General features: G+C 52.8%; 1 protein-coding gene across 3 annotated transcripts in view; it reads right to left on the bottom strand.

Annotated features, from left to right (window-relative positions):
- The window catches only part of ARHGEF10 (Rho guanine nucleotide exchange factor 10), a 61,733-nt gene that overhangs the window by 32,553 nt on the left and 15,001 nt on the right, over positions 1 to 14,179 (bottom strand). For 2 of the 3 annotated variants that reach the window (XM_019953372.2, XM_019953374.2), the window contains exons 3-10: positions 13,224 to 13,469; positions 12,385 to 12,651; positions 10,764 to 10,827; positions 9,249 to 9,325; positions 7,440 to 7,496; positions 5,012 to 5,175; positions 2,634 to 2,750; positions 26 to 140 (exon numbers count right to left, since the gene is read on the bottom strand). In XM_019953372.2, the coding sequence (XP_019808931.2) occupies positions 26 to 140; positions 2,634 to 2,750; positions 5,012 to 5,175; positions 7,440 to 7,496; positions 9,249 to 9,325; positions 10,764 to 10,827; positions 12,385 to 12,651; positions 13,224 to 13,469 (1,107 nt within the window). The remainder of the gene's footprint in view (positions 1 to 25; positions 141 to 2,633; positions 2,751 to 5,011; positions 5,176 to 7,439; positions 7,497 to 9,248; positions 9,326 to 10,763; positions 10,828 to 12,384; positions 12,652 to 13,223; positions 13,470 to 14,179) is intronic. The other variant, XM_019953375.2, reaches the window with a different exon arrangement.

Genomic DNA, 14,179 nt, shown 5'->3' with positions numbered 1-14,179 from the left:
GAGGGGACCCAGTAAGGAAACGCACCCGCAGAGATGAAGGATTTGGTCCTGATGAAGGAGCGTCCCCGCTTCACGGCGGCCTTTGTCTTCTCCAGCCCATCCTTGGTGCCCTCTCTCGCGGCCCGCACCAGTTTCTGCATCTGCAGGGAAGGGGGTCTGGGTGAGGGGAGCAGCTCGGTAAAAACTCCTTGTTGCTCTTAATCCATTTTAAAAGAATACTGTCAAGTAGTCTGGTCTTGAAACATCTGAAATTGGCTTTTTGATCTGGGAGAGCTTTCTTGGCTGTTGTGTGGGGGGGATGGGGAGGTAGTTTGGGGCTGTTTTGGTTTCACTGGTTAAAAAAAAAAAAAGGAAAAAGAGACTTTAAAAAAGAGCCCTTTCTTAGCATAGTTTTTAAAATGTGTCCTTCTGTGTTTAAAAGTTGACCTTCGTTTTTATTACAAACACTTGCCAAGAGCCTTGGAGAAGCCTGGGTGTGGAGAAACAGAGGGCACGGACGTCAGGGGGTTTGCCCGAGGTTAAAGGGCAGATCGCAGGATACAGGGGAGCCGCCAGCTGGAGACCACCCCCGGCCGGCCCAGTGGCTCACAGGCTCTTTATACTGACCACTCCCAGGACCCACTATGCCTGCGGGAATACCTGCCAGGATGTGGACAGAGAGACGGCCAGCCCACAGGAAGGACCGGCAGAGCCCACCTCCCACCACAGGGGAGCATGCTCACTCTGGTTCCCGGGGGCAGGTCCCGGCACAGTACTTAGACTGGCCACCAGTGTCCAAAGCGCCCAGCCATGTGCCTTGCGTTTTATCCACTTTTCTTGCCCTTTAGAAGCTAACCTTGATGGTACTGGCCATCCGGCACCAAGTGATTGATTGTTTAGAGAAAATCCAGATGGCCTCTTACGACACAAACCCCTTTAGTCCGTCTACGGTGCCTCCCTACCCGTCCTCCTGTGATCCTCCCCGGGGGGCGGCAGCTGTTCAACACCTGCCAGCTCACCCCCTGTGGCTGTGGCCAGGGCCTCCCAGTGCCAGGCCTCCAGGGCCACCGCCTGGTTGTGCATTTGTCCAAAGTGCCGCCGGCCAAGGGGCTCTTGGGGGCTGAGGCTCGGCTGACCCAGCAGTTCAGCCCAAGTGTGCATCCCAGATGCAAGAGCCATGCCCCTGCAGGTTACCCACTCGTGGGGCCGCCAGTCTGGCGCTGGACACGCGTAACTGCAGCCCAAAGTGACTCTACAGTTCCCCTCTGTCCCTGCGCCTTAGCCGGCCTCCCTGATGCGCACCTGGCCTCCCAGCCAACTCGACGGAAACCAAGCCCAGGTCACGCTGTCTGGCCAACCCCAACCCCAATGTCCTGTACCCCACCACCACCCACCTTCGCCAGGTCAAACACGGCCAAGCCACTTCTGCCTCCGCTCCTGCACCCCTTTAACCAAACTTGGCCGCGTCCGGAGACCACCGTGGACAGCATCCGGCCACCCCCTTCTCCACAGTGCCCACACCCTGCAGGTGCACCCGACTGCTCAGCTGCCAGGCGCCTCCCCTTAGCTCCTTCCCCACAGTCTCCCTGGATCCTCCCTCCTCCTGCCAGACGCGGCCTACAGCCCGGCTCCATCCACACTCCCTCCGAGTGAAGCCACACAGATGCCGGGGTCCGTGGGGAGGGAACAGCTGACTGGGGCCCCATGGCCACCAGCCACACGCCGGGCCCCGCTCCCCTGCATAGGACAAGTCGCCCCACTCTGCCGCTCACGGCACTTCCCACTGTCCTTTCCTGAGTGTGTCCATCTCTTTGCTGAGCCAGTCTCCCTCACACACTGCCCTGTGCTGCCCAGAAACCCCCAACGGCCTCCGACTATCCCCGGGGCTGCCACCTGTTTCCTGCCCAGGGACCAGCCTGATGCCGAGCCGAAGGAGATGCTATGATTCTGGGGGCTTTGCTCCTGAGTTGAAAGTTGTGGAGCACAGCGGTGGCATTTACAGGGATGTTTCTGAATGAACACCTGCCTCAGGCAAGTGCCCTTCAACACCTGAACAAACGACAGACATCAGAAGGATGGCAAATCCAGCTGAAGTGAAGTTACTTGACAGTGCTCTTTTAAAAACCATCTCAGACAGCAGACGCCACGACATTCAAGCCGGCAGTTCTCAGCTCTGCGGTCTCAGGAGCCCTTCACGCTTACAAAGTCACCAAGCAGCCCCAAGGGCTTCGGCTCACCTGGTGCATTTGTCTGTATTTATTGTCTAAGGAGTTGAAATTGAGAAAAAATGTTGAATATTTTTTAAATATTAATTTTATAAACAACAAAACTATTTAACTTTATCTTAGCTAGTAACATTTGATGATAAATTACTATGTTTTCCAAAACAACAAAAAAAGTGCATTGGTTTGCACATGGGGGAACCTGCCTCGAGTCTGGCGTGGAGTCAGAGGATCCCGCGTCCCAGCAGGTGTGGCACAAGCCAGGCAGGACAGAGGCAAAGGAGGTCCCGGAAATGACAGGAACCATCCACTGCCTGGATGGCCCTGGGGTTCCCTGGACCGCACCCTGAGAACCGCCGCAGCTCAGATGTGAGCTTGCTCATTAAACAACAGTCTGCTTCTGCAGAAGCATTTCCAGCGGGAACCACACACCTTCAGTTCATGTTTGTGCTTTAGCTGCTGAATCTCTACCGCGCCCACCGTGTTTGCCATCAACTCTCTCATCTTTCTCTCATAGTGCTCCTTTAAGCGGGTTAGGTCATGGGAGAGCTACAGCACAAAGAGACACAAGCTTTTCACAACACGCTCTTCCCGGCGCTTTCAGGCAGTCTTACATTGAGAGGACTTGAGCCGCATCTGGTGGGTGACGTTCACGCACCAACGTCCTCCTGCCCCAGGCCCCCCGTCCTAGCCCTCCGGCTTTCGGGAAATAAACACACGAGTGAGTAAAACATGTCAGCAGAGGGCAGACTCCAGGTGAGCCAGGATGGAGACTCCTCTGTGCTGAACCAGAGCAAGTAAACGCACAGAAAAATCTGGGCACCAGCATGCGTCTACATTTTAGTGGATTTAAAGTGACCCAAAATGTAGAAATACATATAAAATTATTCCTGTATGTCAGCACCAAAGCAGAAGAAACTTGAGTTCAGCACTGAGAGGGGCATGGTTTGGTAACAGCCATGTCAACTTTTAAGTCTCCAGACTGACGTGACTTCCTCTGCAGCTCCTGGGGCGGGGTGAGGTCTCAAAACTCTGTCCTCGCATCATGACAGACGTCTCCAACGTGCAACCCAAGGCCTGCGCCTTAGAGAGTGTGGCCCATGTTCCCCAGACAAGGACATCTGGGCAATTTCTGATCCAATCTAAGACTGTGTGGGAGATCAGTCTTCTTTGGCAGTTTTTGAAACATGACTCTTTAAACCAGGGAACTAGGGACTTGTTACAGCATCGCCTGTCCTGTCCCAGGACGCTGCCTGCTGGCCCCCGTGAGGGCTCTGCGCTCGCGGCCGCCCGACCCCCTCCGGCATGTTACTGTGGTGCATCTGGGAGCACGGGTTCGCCCGGACAGCCAGGAGGGCAGAGTCTCTGCCCAGAAATCGTGCTCACAGCTCACGGGCCATCGCTGGACCAAGACGGTTTGCACTAACCCCCCGGCCCACTGAAGATGAAATTTAGTTAGGAGTTTCTTAACCCCTCTCCAAGGCCCCCACTGGGTGTGCCATCCTGCTGAAATCAGGCCCCAGCACCATACTGAAAACCTCCATTTAAATCTGGAACGCTGGGCTCAGCTAGAACAAGCCAAGTGTCACCTTAGTCACCAGCTGCGATTGAAACTATAGCTGTAACTTCACTTCCTGGCTAAGTCTCCGCTGTAATGACTCTGGTGACAGACGAGAGCCAGGTTCCTGGAAAAGCTTGTTAGTAATGCTGAATAGTTGGGGGACTTCCCTGGCAGTCCAGCGGTTAAGACAGCATACTTCTAATGCAGGGGGCATGGGCTTGATCCCTGGTCGGGGGAACTAAAGATCCTGCAAGCCATGTGGCCAAAAAATACATACATACATAAGTATCGGGTAGTTGGGTTGACCACCAGCAGTTGGTAGAGCCTTCTTAAGTTTCAGGATGAGATTACAGAACACGTGAACCCCAGTGCCCAGAATGACCTATAAGCCACACATACATGGAGGCCACGCAAGGAGCCCACCAGATTGGTTACAGGGGCTCAGGCTGCCGTGACTCATGGTGATTTATTGATTGCGTTGTGAGGCACTGGCTGCAGCCTCTGTCCACGTGAGGCCTGCATGTCAACCTCACACAGAACACAGAGCCCCCTTGGACGTGACCGTGGACGGCTGTACAAATCCCTCTTTCACCAACAGCCCAAACGCCAACACGAGCAGTGGGGGCAGCCAGTCACCACCAGCCACCAGGCCCCTCAGTGAGCAGCGCTCCGGTCCCCACTTACACCCGCTGGCCCTGGCGTCAGCCCGGAATCCACTCCTTCAACCCGGACCCTGGTCTCAGGACTGTCCCGCTGAGGGAGGAGAGTGCCCAGCGGGGTGGGGCCTTTGTCCTGTAACATCCTCTGTAACACCTTCTATTTTTACCTCTTCCTGTTTGTGCTCAGAACGCCGAGGACCACGACATTCTGTAAAGGACAGTGGGCTGCGCCGTGTCCACTGGCCAGGCTCTCCATGCAGCCGGCTTCGCACTAGCAGCGCTGTGTGTACACAGCACAGATAGCCAGGGAATGCCTCCTTACTTCCTGAATGCTCAGGACAGGGAGCTCGTTCGGGGCCTGTTGAGGGATTCCATTTATGTAAATTTCATTTTCTCATCCTGCCAGGACTGTACTGTATGAGATAAAGGGCCTCTTCTCTTTTGCTAACATCAGATGCTTTCTTCAAACTACACATCAACATCTTAGAAAACAATCATGTAAAGACTATGTGAACGAGGCAACCCCTTCTGGTCCTGGCCACACGCCCGTGTGAGCACGCTGTCCCCCAGCACATAGCCGGGACACCTGCCTGCTTCCTGTGGTCGCCGCGCAGGAAGGAGCGGGGGACCCCGCTCCTGCTCTCCGAGTCGCTCTGCTCCTCGTAGCTCTCGAACTCGCTGGAGCTCCACCCGTACTCCAAAGAGCTGTGGCCGCCTTCATCTCCATTCTCCACGTCGTCATAAATCATTTCATCTGAGTGCAAAAACACCAAATGAAGAAATAAACTGCAGAGCTCAATTAAAATGCAAAACTCCTGGCTACTCTGTGCATGTCTGTCGTGTGAGAGCGTCACTGAGAGCTGGGGAGGAGACACCTGGGAAGAGCTTGGAGGAGCAGTGGAGGGGCCTCGGGGGGAGACCCCTGGCAGTGATGGGTGGGGGCAACAAAACTCTGACAAACCCCCAGCCCCATCCACATCCAGAGGACCACTGGTCTATGAGAAGCCACCACAATTATACCAAATGATTTCTTGCCCGTAGAGAACTTTTGATGAAGGAAAGATATTCTTTAGATAGATACGTGGAATATAAAGAGATTACACAGACTGACAGATCACCGATAGATGATAAAGATAATCAAATATGAACGAAAGTAAAGCATATTACAAACAACTGTAAATTCTTTTGTGCTAAAATTAGCCCATAAAACCTATAACCTGTTGCATGCATGCATGCATGCTCAGTCACTTCAGTCGTGTCTGATTCTGCAATCCCATCGACTGTAGCCCACCAGGATCCTCTATCCATGGGATTCTCCAGGCAAGAATAATGGAGTTGGTAGCCATGCCCTCCTCTAAGGGACTCTTTCTGAACCAGGGATCGAACCTGGGTCTCCTGCTTTGCAGGCAGATTCTTTACCGCTGAACAACTGGGGAAGCCCATAAACTGTTACTGCATTTAAATGTCTTTATCATATCAGTCATTTCAAAATTAGTGATGAGCATGTCTGTTCACGCCTCCAGATCACGACAAAGGCGCTGCCCGCACAGGGGCACCTGGCCTAACAGAACGGCCGACATCTCCAGCAGGGGCACTACTGGCCCACCTGCCACTGGCGTTTGGTTTTTGAGACCCCAGATCATCCTGTTTGTGCCGGGAGAGCCCTACCAGGGAGGATCAATTATCCCAAAATGCAGTTCAAACCTGGCTTTACAGAAACTAGCCTTTAGTCCCCATGTTGCTTGTAGCAGGTACTTAAATACTACCCAGGAGCACACTTACTCTAAAGATCCAGTAGGTTGGTTTATAAAGAGGCTAGAGGGTCTCCCGTCCTGCTGGGTCTTGGGAGGCAGCCTCCGTTAGCTGAGGCTGTAGCAGCTCCGGGGACCTGGTCGCCTCCAGAACACTTTTGGGATGAATAAATGAGTCCATGCTTTTAAATATGAAGTTTGCTGTCAATTTTAAGAATATGTCCTCCATGAGGCTGGGAAGGTTCTGTCAGGAGTTTTAACACCAGAAGGCCACTGCATGGCACCAACTGCCTTCTAAGCATATGATTTCTGTCATTCACCTGGTCCCCTGGGAAATGACACTGAACCAGCCAATGTTGGAAGACACCTGAACTCTGGAGACACACCTCCAGGGCTAGGATGGGCTTCAGCTTGCTTGCTGGGCGTGAAGGCCTGACCTTTCATCTGGGTCGTTCGGCATCAGGCTTTCTGAGTGCAGGGGCTCTAAGTCTGAGCTAACAACCTCCGAGGGTCAGAGGCAGTCCACTCACCCGTCACAGCTCTCTGCTGCCTTCTGTGGGTTCAGCACCCCTTTCCCATGAAATGCAACACGGACCGTTCCTCCGGGCTCTACAGGCGGTCCAGCTCCCCAACCTGTGTCTGATGCTGCCTGTGTCTCTCTAAAAGGACAATACTCTGGCCGGATGTGGAAATCTGGGTCAGAACACTGCATTTTCTTTAGCAGTTTGGGAACATTATCTGCCTGTCAGGAAGTATGCTGTTCTTCCCGAACTGTGGCTCCTCCCGGGTGGCGGCAGCTCCTCTCCCGCTGCTGTTAGGTTGGTCATGGTGGGGCTGTGCTCAGCAGCTCAGCTGTAGGCACCTCTGTGTGCATTCACACGTGAGCCTGCTTTGGCTCTGTATTTGTATAATCTGGGAGCTTACGTCTGTAATCCCGGAAAATTCTTAGTAATCCCTTCTTCCATGACCTCCTGTGTGTCACCTGCTACCTCCCGGCCTCCACGCCTTATCTTTCCATTTGTATTTTCACATCTTTAACTCCTCCTGCTTCTTTTAGGTAATCGAGATAGTCATCCAACCTCCAGGGTCGGGTGTGAACACACGCACAGGTGTGCACACACAGCGTTCTACCCCACGGCATCAACAAGACACTGAAACCTTACAAAACGCGACCACAGACGCGCAGGGGCTGTGCGCCTAGGGGCTTCGCCTGCCCGCTTCCATCTAAACTGCAGCCCGTTAAACTCAGTTCCAGACGAAACCAAACCTGGCTCAGAGTCTGAATTTTCTCTTGGCACGTCGTCATAAATGGCTTCTTCCGGATCTGGAAGGAAAGGAAAGGAGACTTTAAAACTGACCCAGACGCAGAGAGAGCAGTCTGCACTCGCGGGGCCCACGGCCTCCGGCGAGGCTTCAGCCACTCGGAAGCTTGTTTTACGGGCATGGTAACTGACGGGGCCCCACCGGAGCGCAGGCATTGTTCTTAGGGCAGAACACTTCCTGGGGAAGGAACGACGGCTCTACATGGAGCGGCTGTGAAACATCTCCAGGAAGAGGTTTATGGCCTCCAGGCCAATGTTATTCCTTTTTTTCGTTTGTTTTGCGTTCAATTACACATCTTTATAAGCATTTTTAAGTTACTGCAATTAATGTTTTCTGACGGGCAAAACACACAAAGGTGGGGTGTAGTCTCAGAAACAGAGGGATAGATTCACTGCTGCTCTGAGTAGGACTTGGCTGACAGCGTCATCTCGTTTCCCGCGACTGCAGATGAAAGGCAGCCACATGCACGTATGAAGATGTGCAACTTTTAGGACAAAAACCTCTAAAGCTGTACTACGTGAACCACTAGTAGCATAGGAAATTGTTTAAGGTGTTTCTTTTTTTAAAAAAGTAGGGATCCTCCACGGCTGACGTTCCATGTGCCTGACTCAGGGGTCCCACGGGAGAACAGAGTTGGAAACTCATGTACGTATTTGTGAGAGCTCCATGCTCTGCAGGTAGCCCGACGAAATTACAGTGCGCTCCATCCAGGAACCCACAAAAGTGATGGTTACTAAGCAACAGGAGACAAAACCAGGTAAATACAGCCTCCCTCTCCTCTGACATGCAGCCACTGTCCCTTCCCACATTCCCGGGGTGAACGCACGGCCACGGCCCGGCATATTCTTGGGTTGCTGTCAAAGCCCAAGTCAGAGACGCTTGCTGTCCCGAAATAATACGTTTCAACTGCGGCCACAGTATTTCCACCCCTATTAGAGCACGTGAGCGGCTAGTGGTGTACAGACCTCATGTTCGAATACAGTTATTCCACTAATGAAAACGAGTCATGGGAGAAAAAGTCAGACAGCTTCTACTTTGTAAATAAAATTGCTTGAGGACAGCGAGATGATAATTTAATCCTGTAATGATCCATATTTAATAGCCGCTCGCAGAAGAATCGACGTTTGCAGAGTTCTTTGTTTTGACAAGTCATAATTAAAACAGAAATGAAACATTCCAGGGGAGAATTTAATAATTAGGATAATGTTTAGATGGTCGTACCTTGTGAGTCAATCGTATAAGACAATTACACAGATATTAGTGAGCCAGTGGATGGTAAAAGGGCTAATTAGAAAAGCAAGGTTACTTTAAAAATATTAAAAAACAAGCCTAGCTAAAATTAGTTCTGCTTTCTGCACCACACGTGGAATAAAAGGTCTGGCAGGCCACGCCATCTGGTCTGTGGGCTGGCTTAAACACCCACCACCCCTCTTCAAAATGGTACCGTAAGAAAGCATCTGACTGGGGCTCACGAGAAAGAATGCCTTGTTAGTGTCTCTGTCCCCAAATCTCTGGCTGTTATGACAAAAGATAAGATCAGTACTGGAATAAATCCATCAGCCAGGACGAGGGGGGTGCTGAGATGCAGAGAGCAGATGATCTGATGGGAGACAAAGCCATGGCTTCGTGGGGCCCGGGGAAGCAACTGCAGTCAGCGGTGGTCGGGGCTTCAGATGAACGGACACAGGACAGGAGAACAGCAGCAGAGCCGGACAAACACGCACGGCCCCTGGGGCCCTGGCGTGGTACTCACTCTCCATCCAGGCTGTGTTGGCCGGATCCGCGACCCAGCGGGCCAGGGCGCTGTCCTCCTTCTGATCTGGATCCTCACTTAAAGAACACACAAGAACATCGGGATGTTGAGAACCCCTCACACGTGTCTGGTGGGATGAAGAATGGTGCAGCTGTGGTGGAAAACAGTTTGGCTCTTCCTCAGAAAGTTAGACACAGGATCACCGTGTGACCCGACGCCTCCGCTCCTAGGTGTGCAGCCAGAGGACGTGAGGGCAGGGGCCTGCCAGGCACCTAGCCGCAACGTTCACAGCAGCGTCAGCACGGCCGCTGGGAGGTGGCCGTCAGGAGAGGAGGAGATAAACAAAATGTGGTGTGTGTGCACAATGGAACGGTACCAGGCCTTCAACAGGAAGGAGATTCCAACACACACTGCAGTATGGATCACCCTCGACACATGATGCCAAGCCAATGAGCCAGACACGGAAGGACAACCACGGCACGATTCAGATCATATGAGCACCTAGGACAGGCAAGTTCACAGAACGTAGAACAGAGGCCTTGGGAGCTGGGAGGGGGCACCTGGGTTATGGTATGAAGGGCGAGGCTTCTGATCAGGACGATGAAAATGTTTCAAAGGCAGAGAGTGGTGATGGCTGTACGACTCTGTGAATGAATTTAATGCCACTGGATTTTACACTTAAAAATGGTTAAAAATGGCAAACTTTATGGTATGTATTTTTATTGCACTTTTAAAATGAATAATGCCATGTACTGAAAACTACAGGATGGTCCACTTTAAATAGGTGAAATGTAGTATGGTATATGAATTATAACTCGATAGAGTCGCTTAAAAGCAAACACACCTACCATGCAGCGAGCACGCTGCCATGCTAGGCGGTAGGTGCTCTAGAACGTGGTAAAACCTGGTCTTTGTATTTGAAGTATTCAGTCTGGTAGAAGAAAGGGACACAGGAGATAACGTGAGAGCACAAAGCAGTCAATCACAATGCAGGTGTGTGCACACGGCTCTGGAAGCACAGAGGGGGACGGTTTCATGAAACAAGACACTTAAGCTAGAGTTTTGGAGGGTGAGTAGGAGTTTGCCTGGAGGCGGGGATTCTCCTGGGAATTTCAAGCAGATGAAGCAGCATTTGTGAAGGCAAGCAGCATGAAAGAAACACCCGTAATCAAATCAGTTTCAAGGATTTCAGATGAAAGCTGGGTCAGACAAAATTAAAAATCCTTTCTCCCCGTTGGGACTCTTGAGAAACTTAACAAGGTCAAGCATGTTGTCCAGCTCTATCTGGTCGTGAACCCAGTTTCTCTTTATCCACAAAGTGTCATATTAACGTCTGAAAGAATCCTGGGGTTCAGGAAGACCTGATCTCGGGGTCCCCGGGTGAGAAGGCAGAGGGAACACAGGACAGAGGGACCAAGGGGTGGGGAAGGGCCTTGGCAGTGAGCTCGGATTCACAGCACTCGGCACGTCAGGGAAGGTCCAGGCCTCAGAACACCTGGAACACGAGCAAGATACCTGTTCGCTGGATCCTCAGAACTCAAGGAATTCAGCTGGCTGTCTTCTGCCGCTTCCTGTGTCTCTGCCAGGAGAGGAAAGTTCACACTGTTCACGCTTGAAAGACACGTCTAGGGACTTGCTTTTTACCCTTTAAATGGTTTCGTACTTTCCTTTCTCATCAATGAGAGGCTTATCTTATCGTAAAGAGGATCGACTGGCAGATTTAAACTCTTCAACTTTTAGATAAAATGTACTCCAACAGGACGCCGATAAAGAGTGACACCCAAAGGCCTCATGAGCCAGCCTGCAACAAAGTGGTGCCCAAACGAATCAAGCCAGAATCGAAAACTAACACCATGGGAATCTGCAATTATGATCCACTTGAAAATGTGTCCACAGGACAAGCTCTAAAGATTCTCAAGCGTGAAAGATTCTGAAGTTGGTGAAATTTGATAACCAAACTGCATGTTCCCCTCAGCTGTCTTAACTTGGCAGGAAAAAACCACTTTCCTCAGACTTCACACGTCTGTCCTGACAGCACGTCTGAGAGGCCACTGTCCCCCAGGCGTGCTCCTGCCATCAGGACGTCTAGCCCGGGGCGGTCCTCACGCATGTCCTGACACGGAACAGGGAAACAGACCCGGTGAGAGCGGGACAGCTCAGCAGAGACGCCGACACCGGCCCATCCTGGACAGAACCCGCTGCGCTCGAACCCGGACGTGTGACCGGGCGGGCGCCGGGAGAGACGCAGCCGCTGCCCGAGGGCCTCGGCCGGGACAGCGGGGTGCTGCCCCCATAGAACCCCGTAGCCTGAAGGTTCACGGACAACGGCCTGAAGCCTGGACATCCAAGGTCAAGGCGCCAGCATCTGCTCGGGCCCCTTCCGTCTCACAGACCGCCTTCCCGCCATGTCCTCCCATGAGGAGAGCTGGGGGCTCAGTGGGCTGTGTCATCGGGCGCTAAACCTACACGCAGGGCTGCACCCTCAGAACCTCGTCACCTCCTGACACCATCACCTTGGGGGCCAGGTCTCAACATGCAACTCTGAGGCAGACACACAGTCTCCTTTTAAACCTGAAAACCCAAGCTCTGCACAACCAGCTGAGGCTGAAGCAACACAGCCAGGGAGGGTCTGTAGAGATGATTGACACCGGCTTCATGAGCCACGTCCTCGAAGCTACCTGCCAGCTCCTTCCCGCTAAGCAGAGGTGCCGCTGTGCCTCTGACAGCCTCACAGACCTGGGACCCGTTGGGACCCGGGCCCCCGACGGCCCTGTCACAGGCGCGGGCTCAGTCTCCCTGCACCTGCCCACCATGCCGCCGCTTCTCCAGGAGCCTCCTGATTCTCCTGGACACCAACCTGCACTCCCGGATCCCTCCCCCCAGCCATGAACTGGGGCTCCAGCTGGACAGTCTGATGGCAGAGAGCCTGTCACCCATGAAGGGATGACACGAGGGCACAGAGACACACGACGTGGACAGTGCCACCCACAGGCACAAGGCGTGGGGGTGTCTGGGGGAAGGAGGCCAGGGGTGGGGACAGAGCCCAGGCTGCTCCACGACACTGCAGACAACACTCCAAGCCTCTCCTTGACCGGTCCCCACTGAGCAGCCGGGGCACAGTCTCAGGGCCCCCTACCTGCAGGGTCAGCGGGTGGGGCAGGCAGCACGGGGCTGGTGTAGGCTGGCAGCAGCAGTGGCAGGCTGGAGGGCACGGCATAACCGCAGGGCACTGGCACCAAGTACCCACTGGGCACGTGCAGGCCCCCACCCTCCCCCTCGGCATCCGGGTCTGGGGGTGGCGGCTGGTCTTCCTGGAGCGGCGTGATGTCAATGACGGAGTAGGGGTTGACTCTTGACGGGACCCCGGGTTTCAGTGGTTCCACTCCAGGTCCTTTTTCACATCCTGAGGATGAAAGGAGACTGTGGCAGACACGCCCGGCTGTGCAAGACTTGGCTGACACGCCCTGCTGGCCCGGGAGACCCCAGGCCTGGGAGCACGGTGCTTTGGGGCATCCGAGGGGTGAGCGTGACCTTGGGAACCAGGGGCACACAGCCTGGCTGAGCCCAGGGCAGCTCCTCCACTGAGACGAGTAGGTTAGAAGCTGCCAGAAGTGGGGCATCATTAACCACATGGAGAGCTGGTGAAGGTACCAACCAGACCATTGGACCGAATAAAAGTGACCAACTCCACCTCCAAACTTTAAAACACAAATTAAACTTGTACATTTCATATCAAATAGAATTATTTTGAAATAATGTTTCATGTAAGATAGTGACAAAACTATGATGAGGCCATTTTTATTAGGAAAAAACATACCTGTTTCTTCCAGAACATAAACAGAAAAAAACATGGACAAGATTGAAAACCACAGAAAACAGAACAAAGAAGAGAAATCTTGGCCAAACTTGAATCAAGTCATTTCTGTCCACAGCACATCACAGACATATGATAGATTTTGGGCTCCTGGACCCTACCTTCCCCTGGACGGTCTAACCCGCAGGTGGGCTGGCTGGTCCCTGGGTGGTGGCCGGAGGATGCACAGGGTCCCTCGGTGGCGGCAGTGGCAGCGGTGGCAGGAGCGTCTGCCCCAGCGTCCCCTGCCTCGGCAGAGCCCGGAGCCTGCCTGTCGGCCTCTGGAGCTTCGTCTCCGCTGTCCAGATCGAGCTGTTCCCCCTCCTCCTCCTCCTCGTTGTTATTAGTGTCATACTTGACTTCATTCTCTGAAGTTGAAGGTCACGCAAATCACACTGTTAGTGTTTATTACCAGGAGAACGACTTCCTCTCTCCTGAACACACGACAGGCAGTCAGCCAGCAGTGGGCACCCAGGTGGGCACCAGAGGTGTGATAGCGCTCCCCGCCCCCTCCAGGCCCCCACCTTTCTACTGGGAAAAGTCGGTGCCACCAGGCTTGGGGCATACATCTGTGTTTCCTCTTGGAAGGAACCTCAACTCACAGGCTGGGAAGAAAAAGCAGGAGAGACAGAAAGGAAGAGAAAAAGCCCTTGCTACGTTTTACACTCTGGTCTTAGAACCGCACGAGTAAAAATCAACTTGGAGTAACACTAAATAAGCCACCAGGCAAGGATCAAGTTCACTTCAGCGGTTCCTATGCAATCAGTGCAATGACTTCACCTGTTCTGTGCATTCTGGCAGCTGCGCATACCATCTTCAGGGTAAAGCTGTGAGTTACCTGTGTCAGCTGGGTTACGCTCTTTTGGAGGGAAAGAGAGGAGCTGCAAAGATTTGCTGATACAAGAGTTTTTACATGACTCTTACATGACTCTTACAAACAATAAGATCCCTCACGCAGACTTTTAAAAGGAAAAAAAAAAATCAGCTGAATCTAAAGGACCAGAACACTCACTGTATCTGCTGTAATCTCAGATCACTAGAAGACCTCTAAAAATTTTTAAGAAAAAAGAAAAAATAG

Source organism: Bos indicus, chromosome 27 (genome assembly GCF_029378745.1).
Source record: "Bos indicus isolate NIAB-ARS_2022 breed Sahiwal x Tharparkar chromosome 27, NIAB-ARS_B.indTharparkar_mat_pri_1.0, whole genome shotgun sequence".
NCBI lineage: Eukaryota > Metazoa > Chordata > Mammalia > Artiodactyla > Bovidae > Bos > Bos indicus.
The sequence above is the reverse complement of the archived record's forward strand: the minus strand, read 5'-3'. Positions and strand labels throughout refer to the sequence as shown.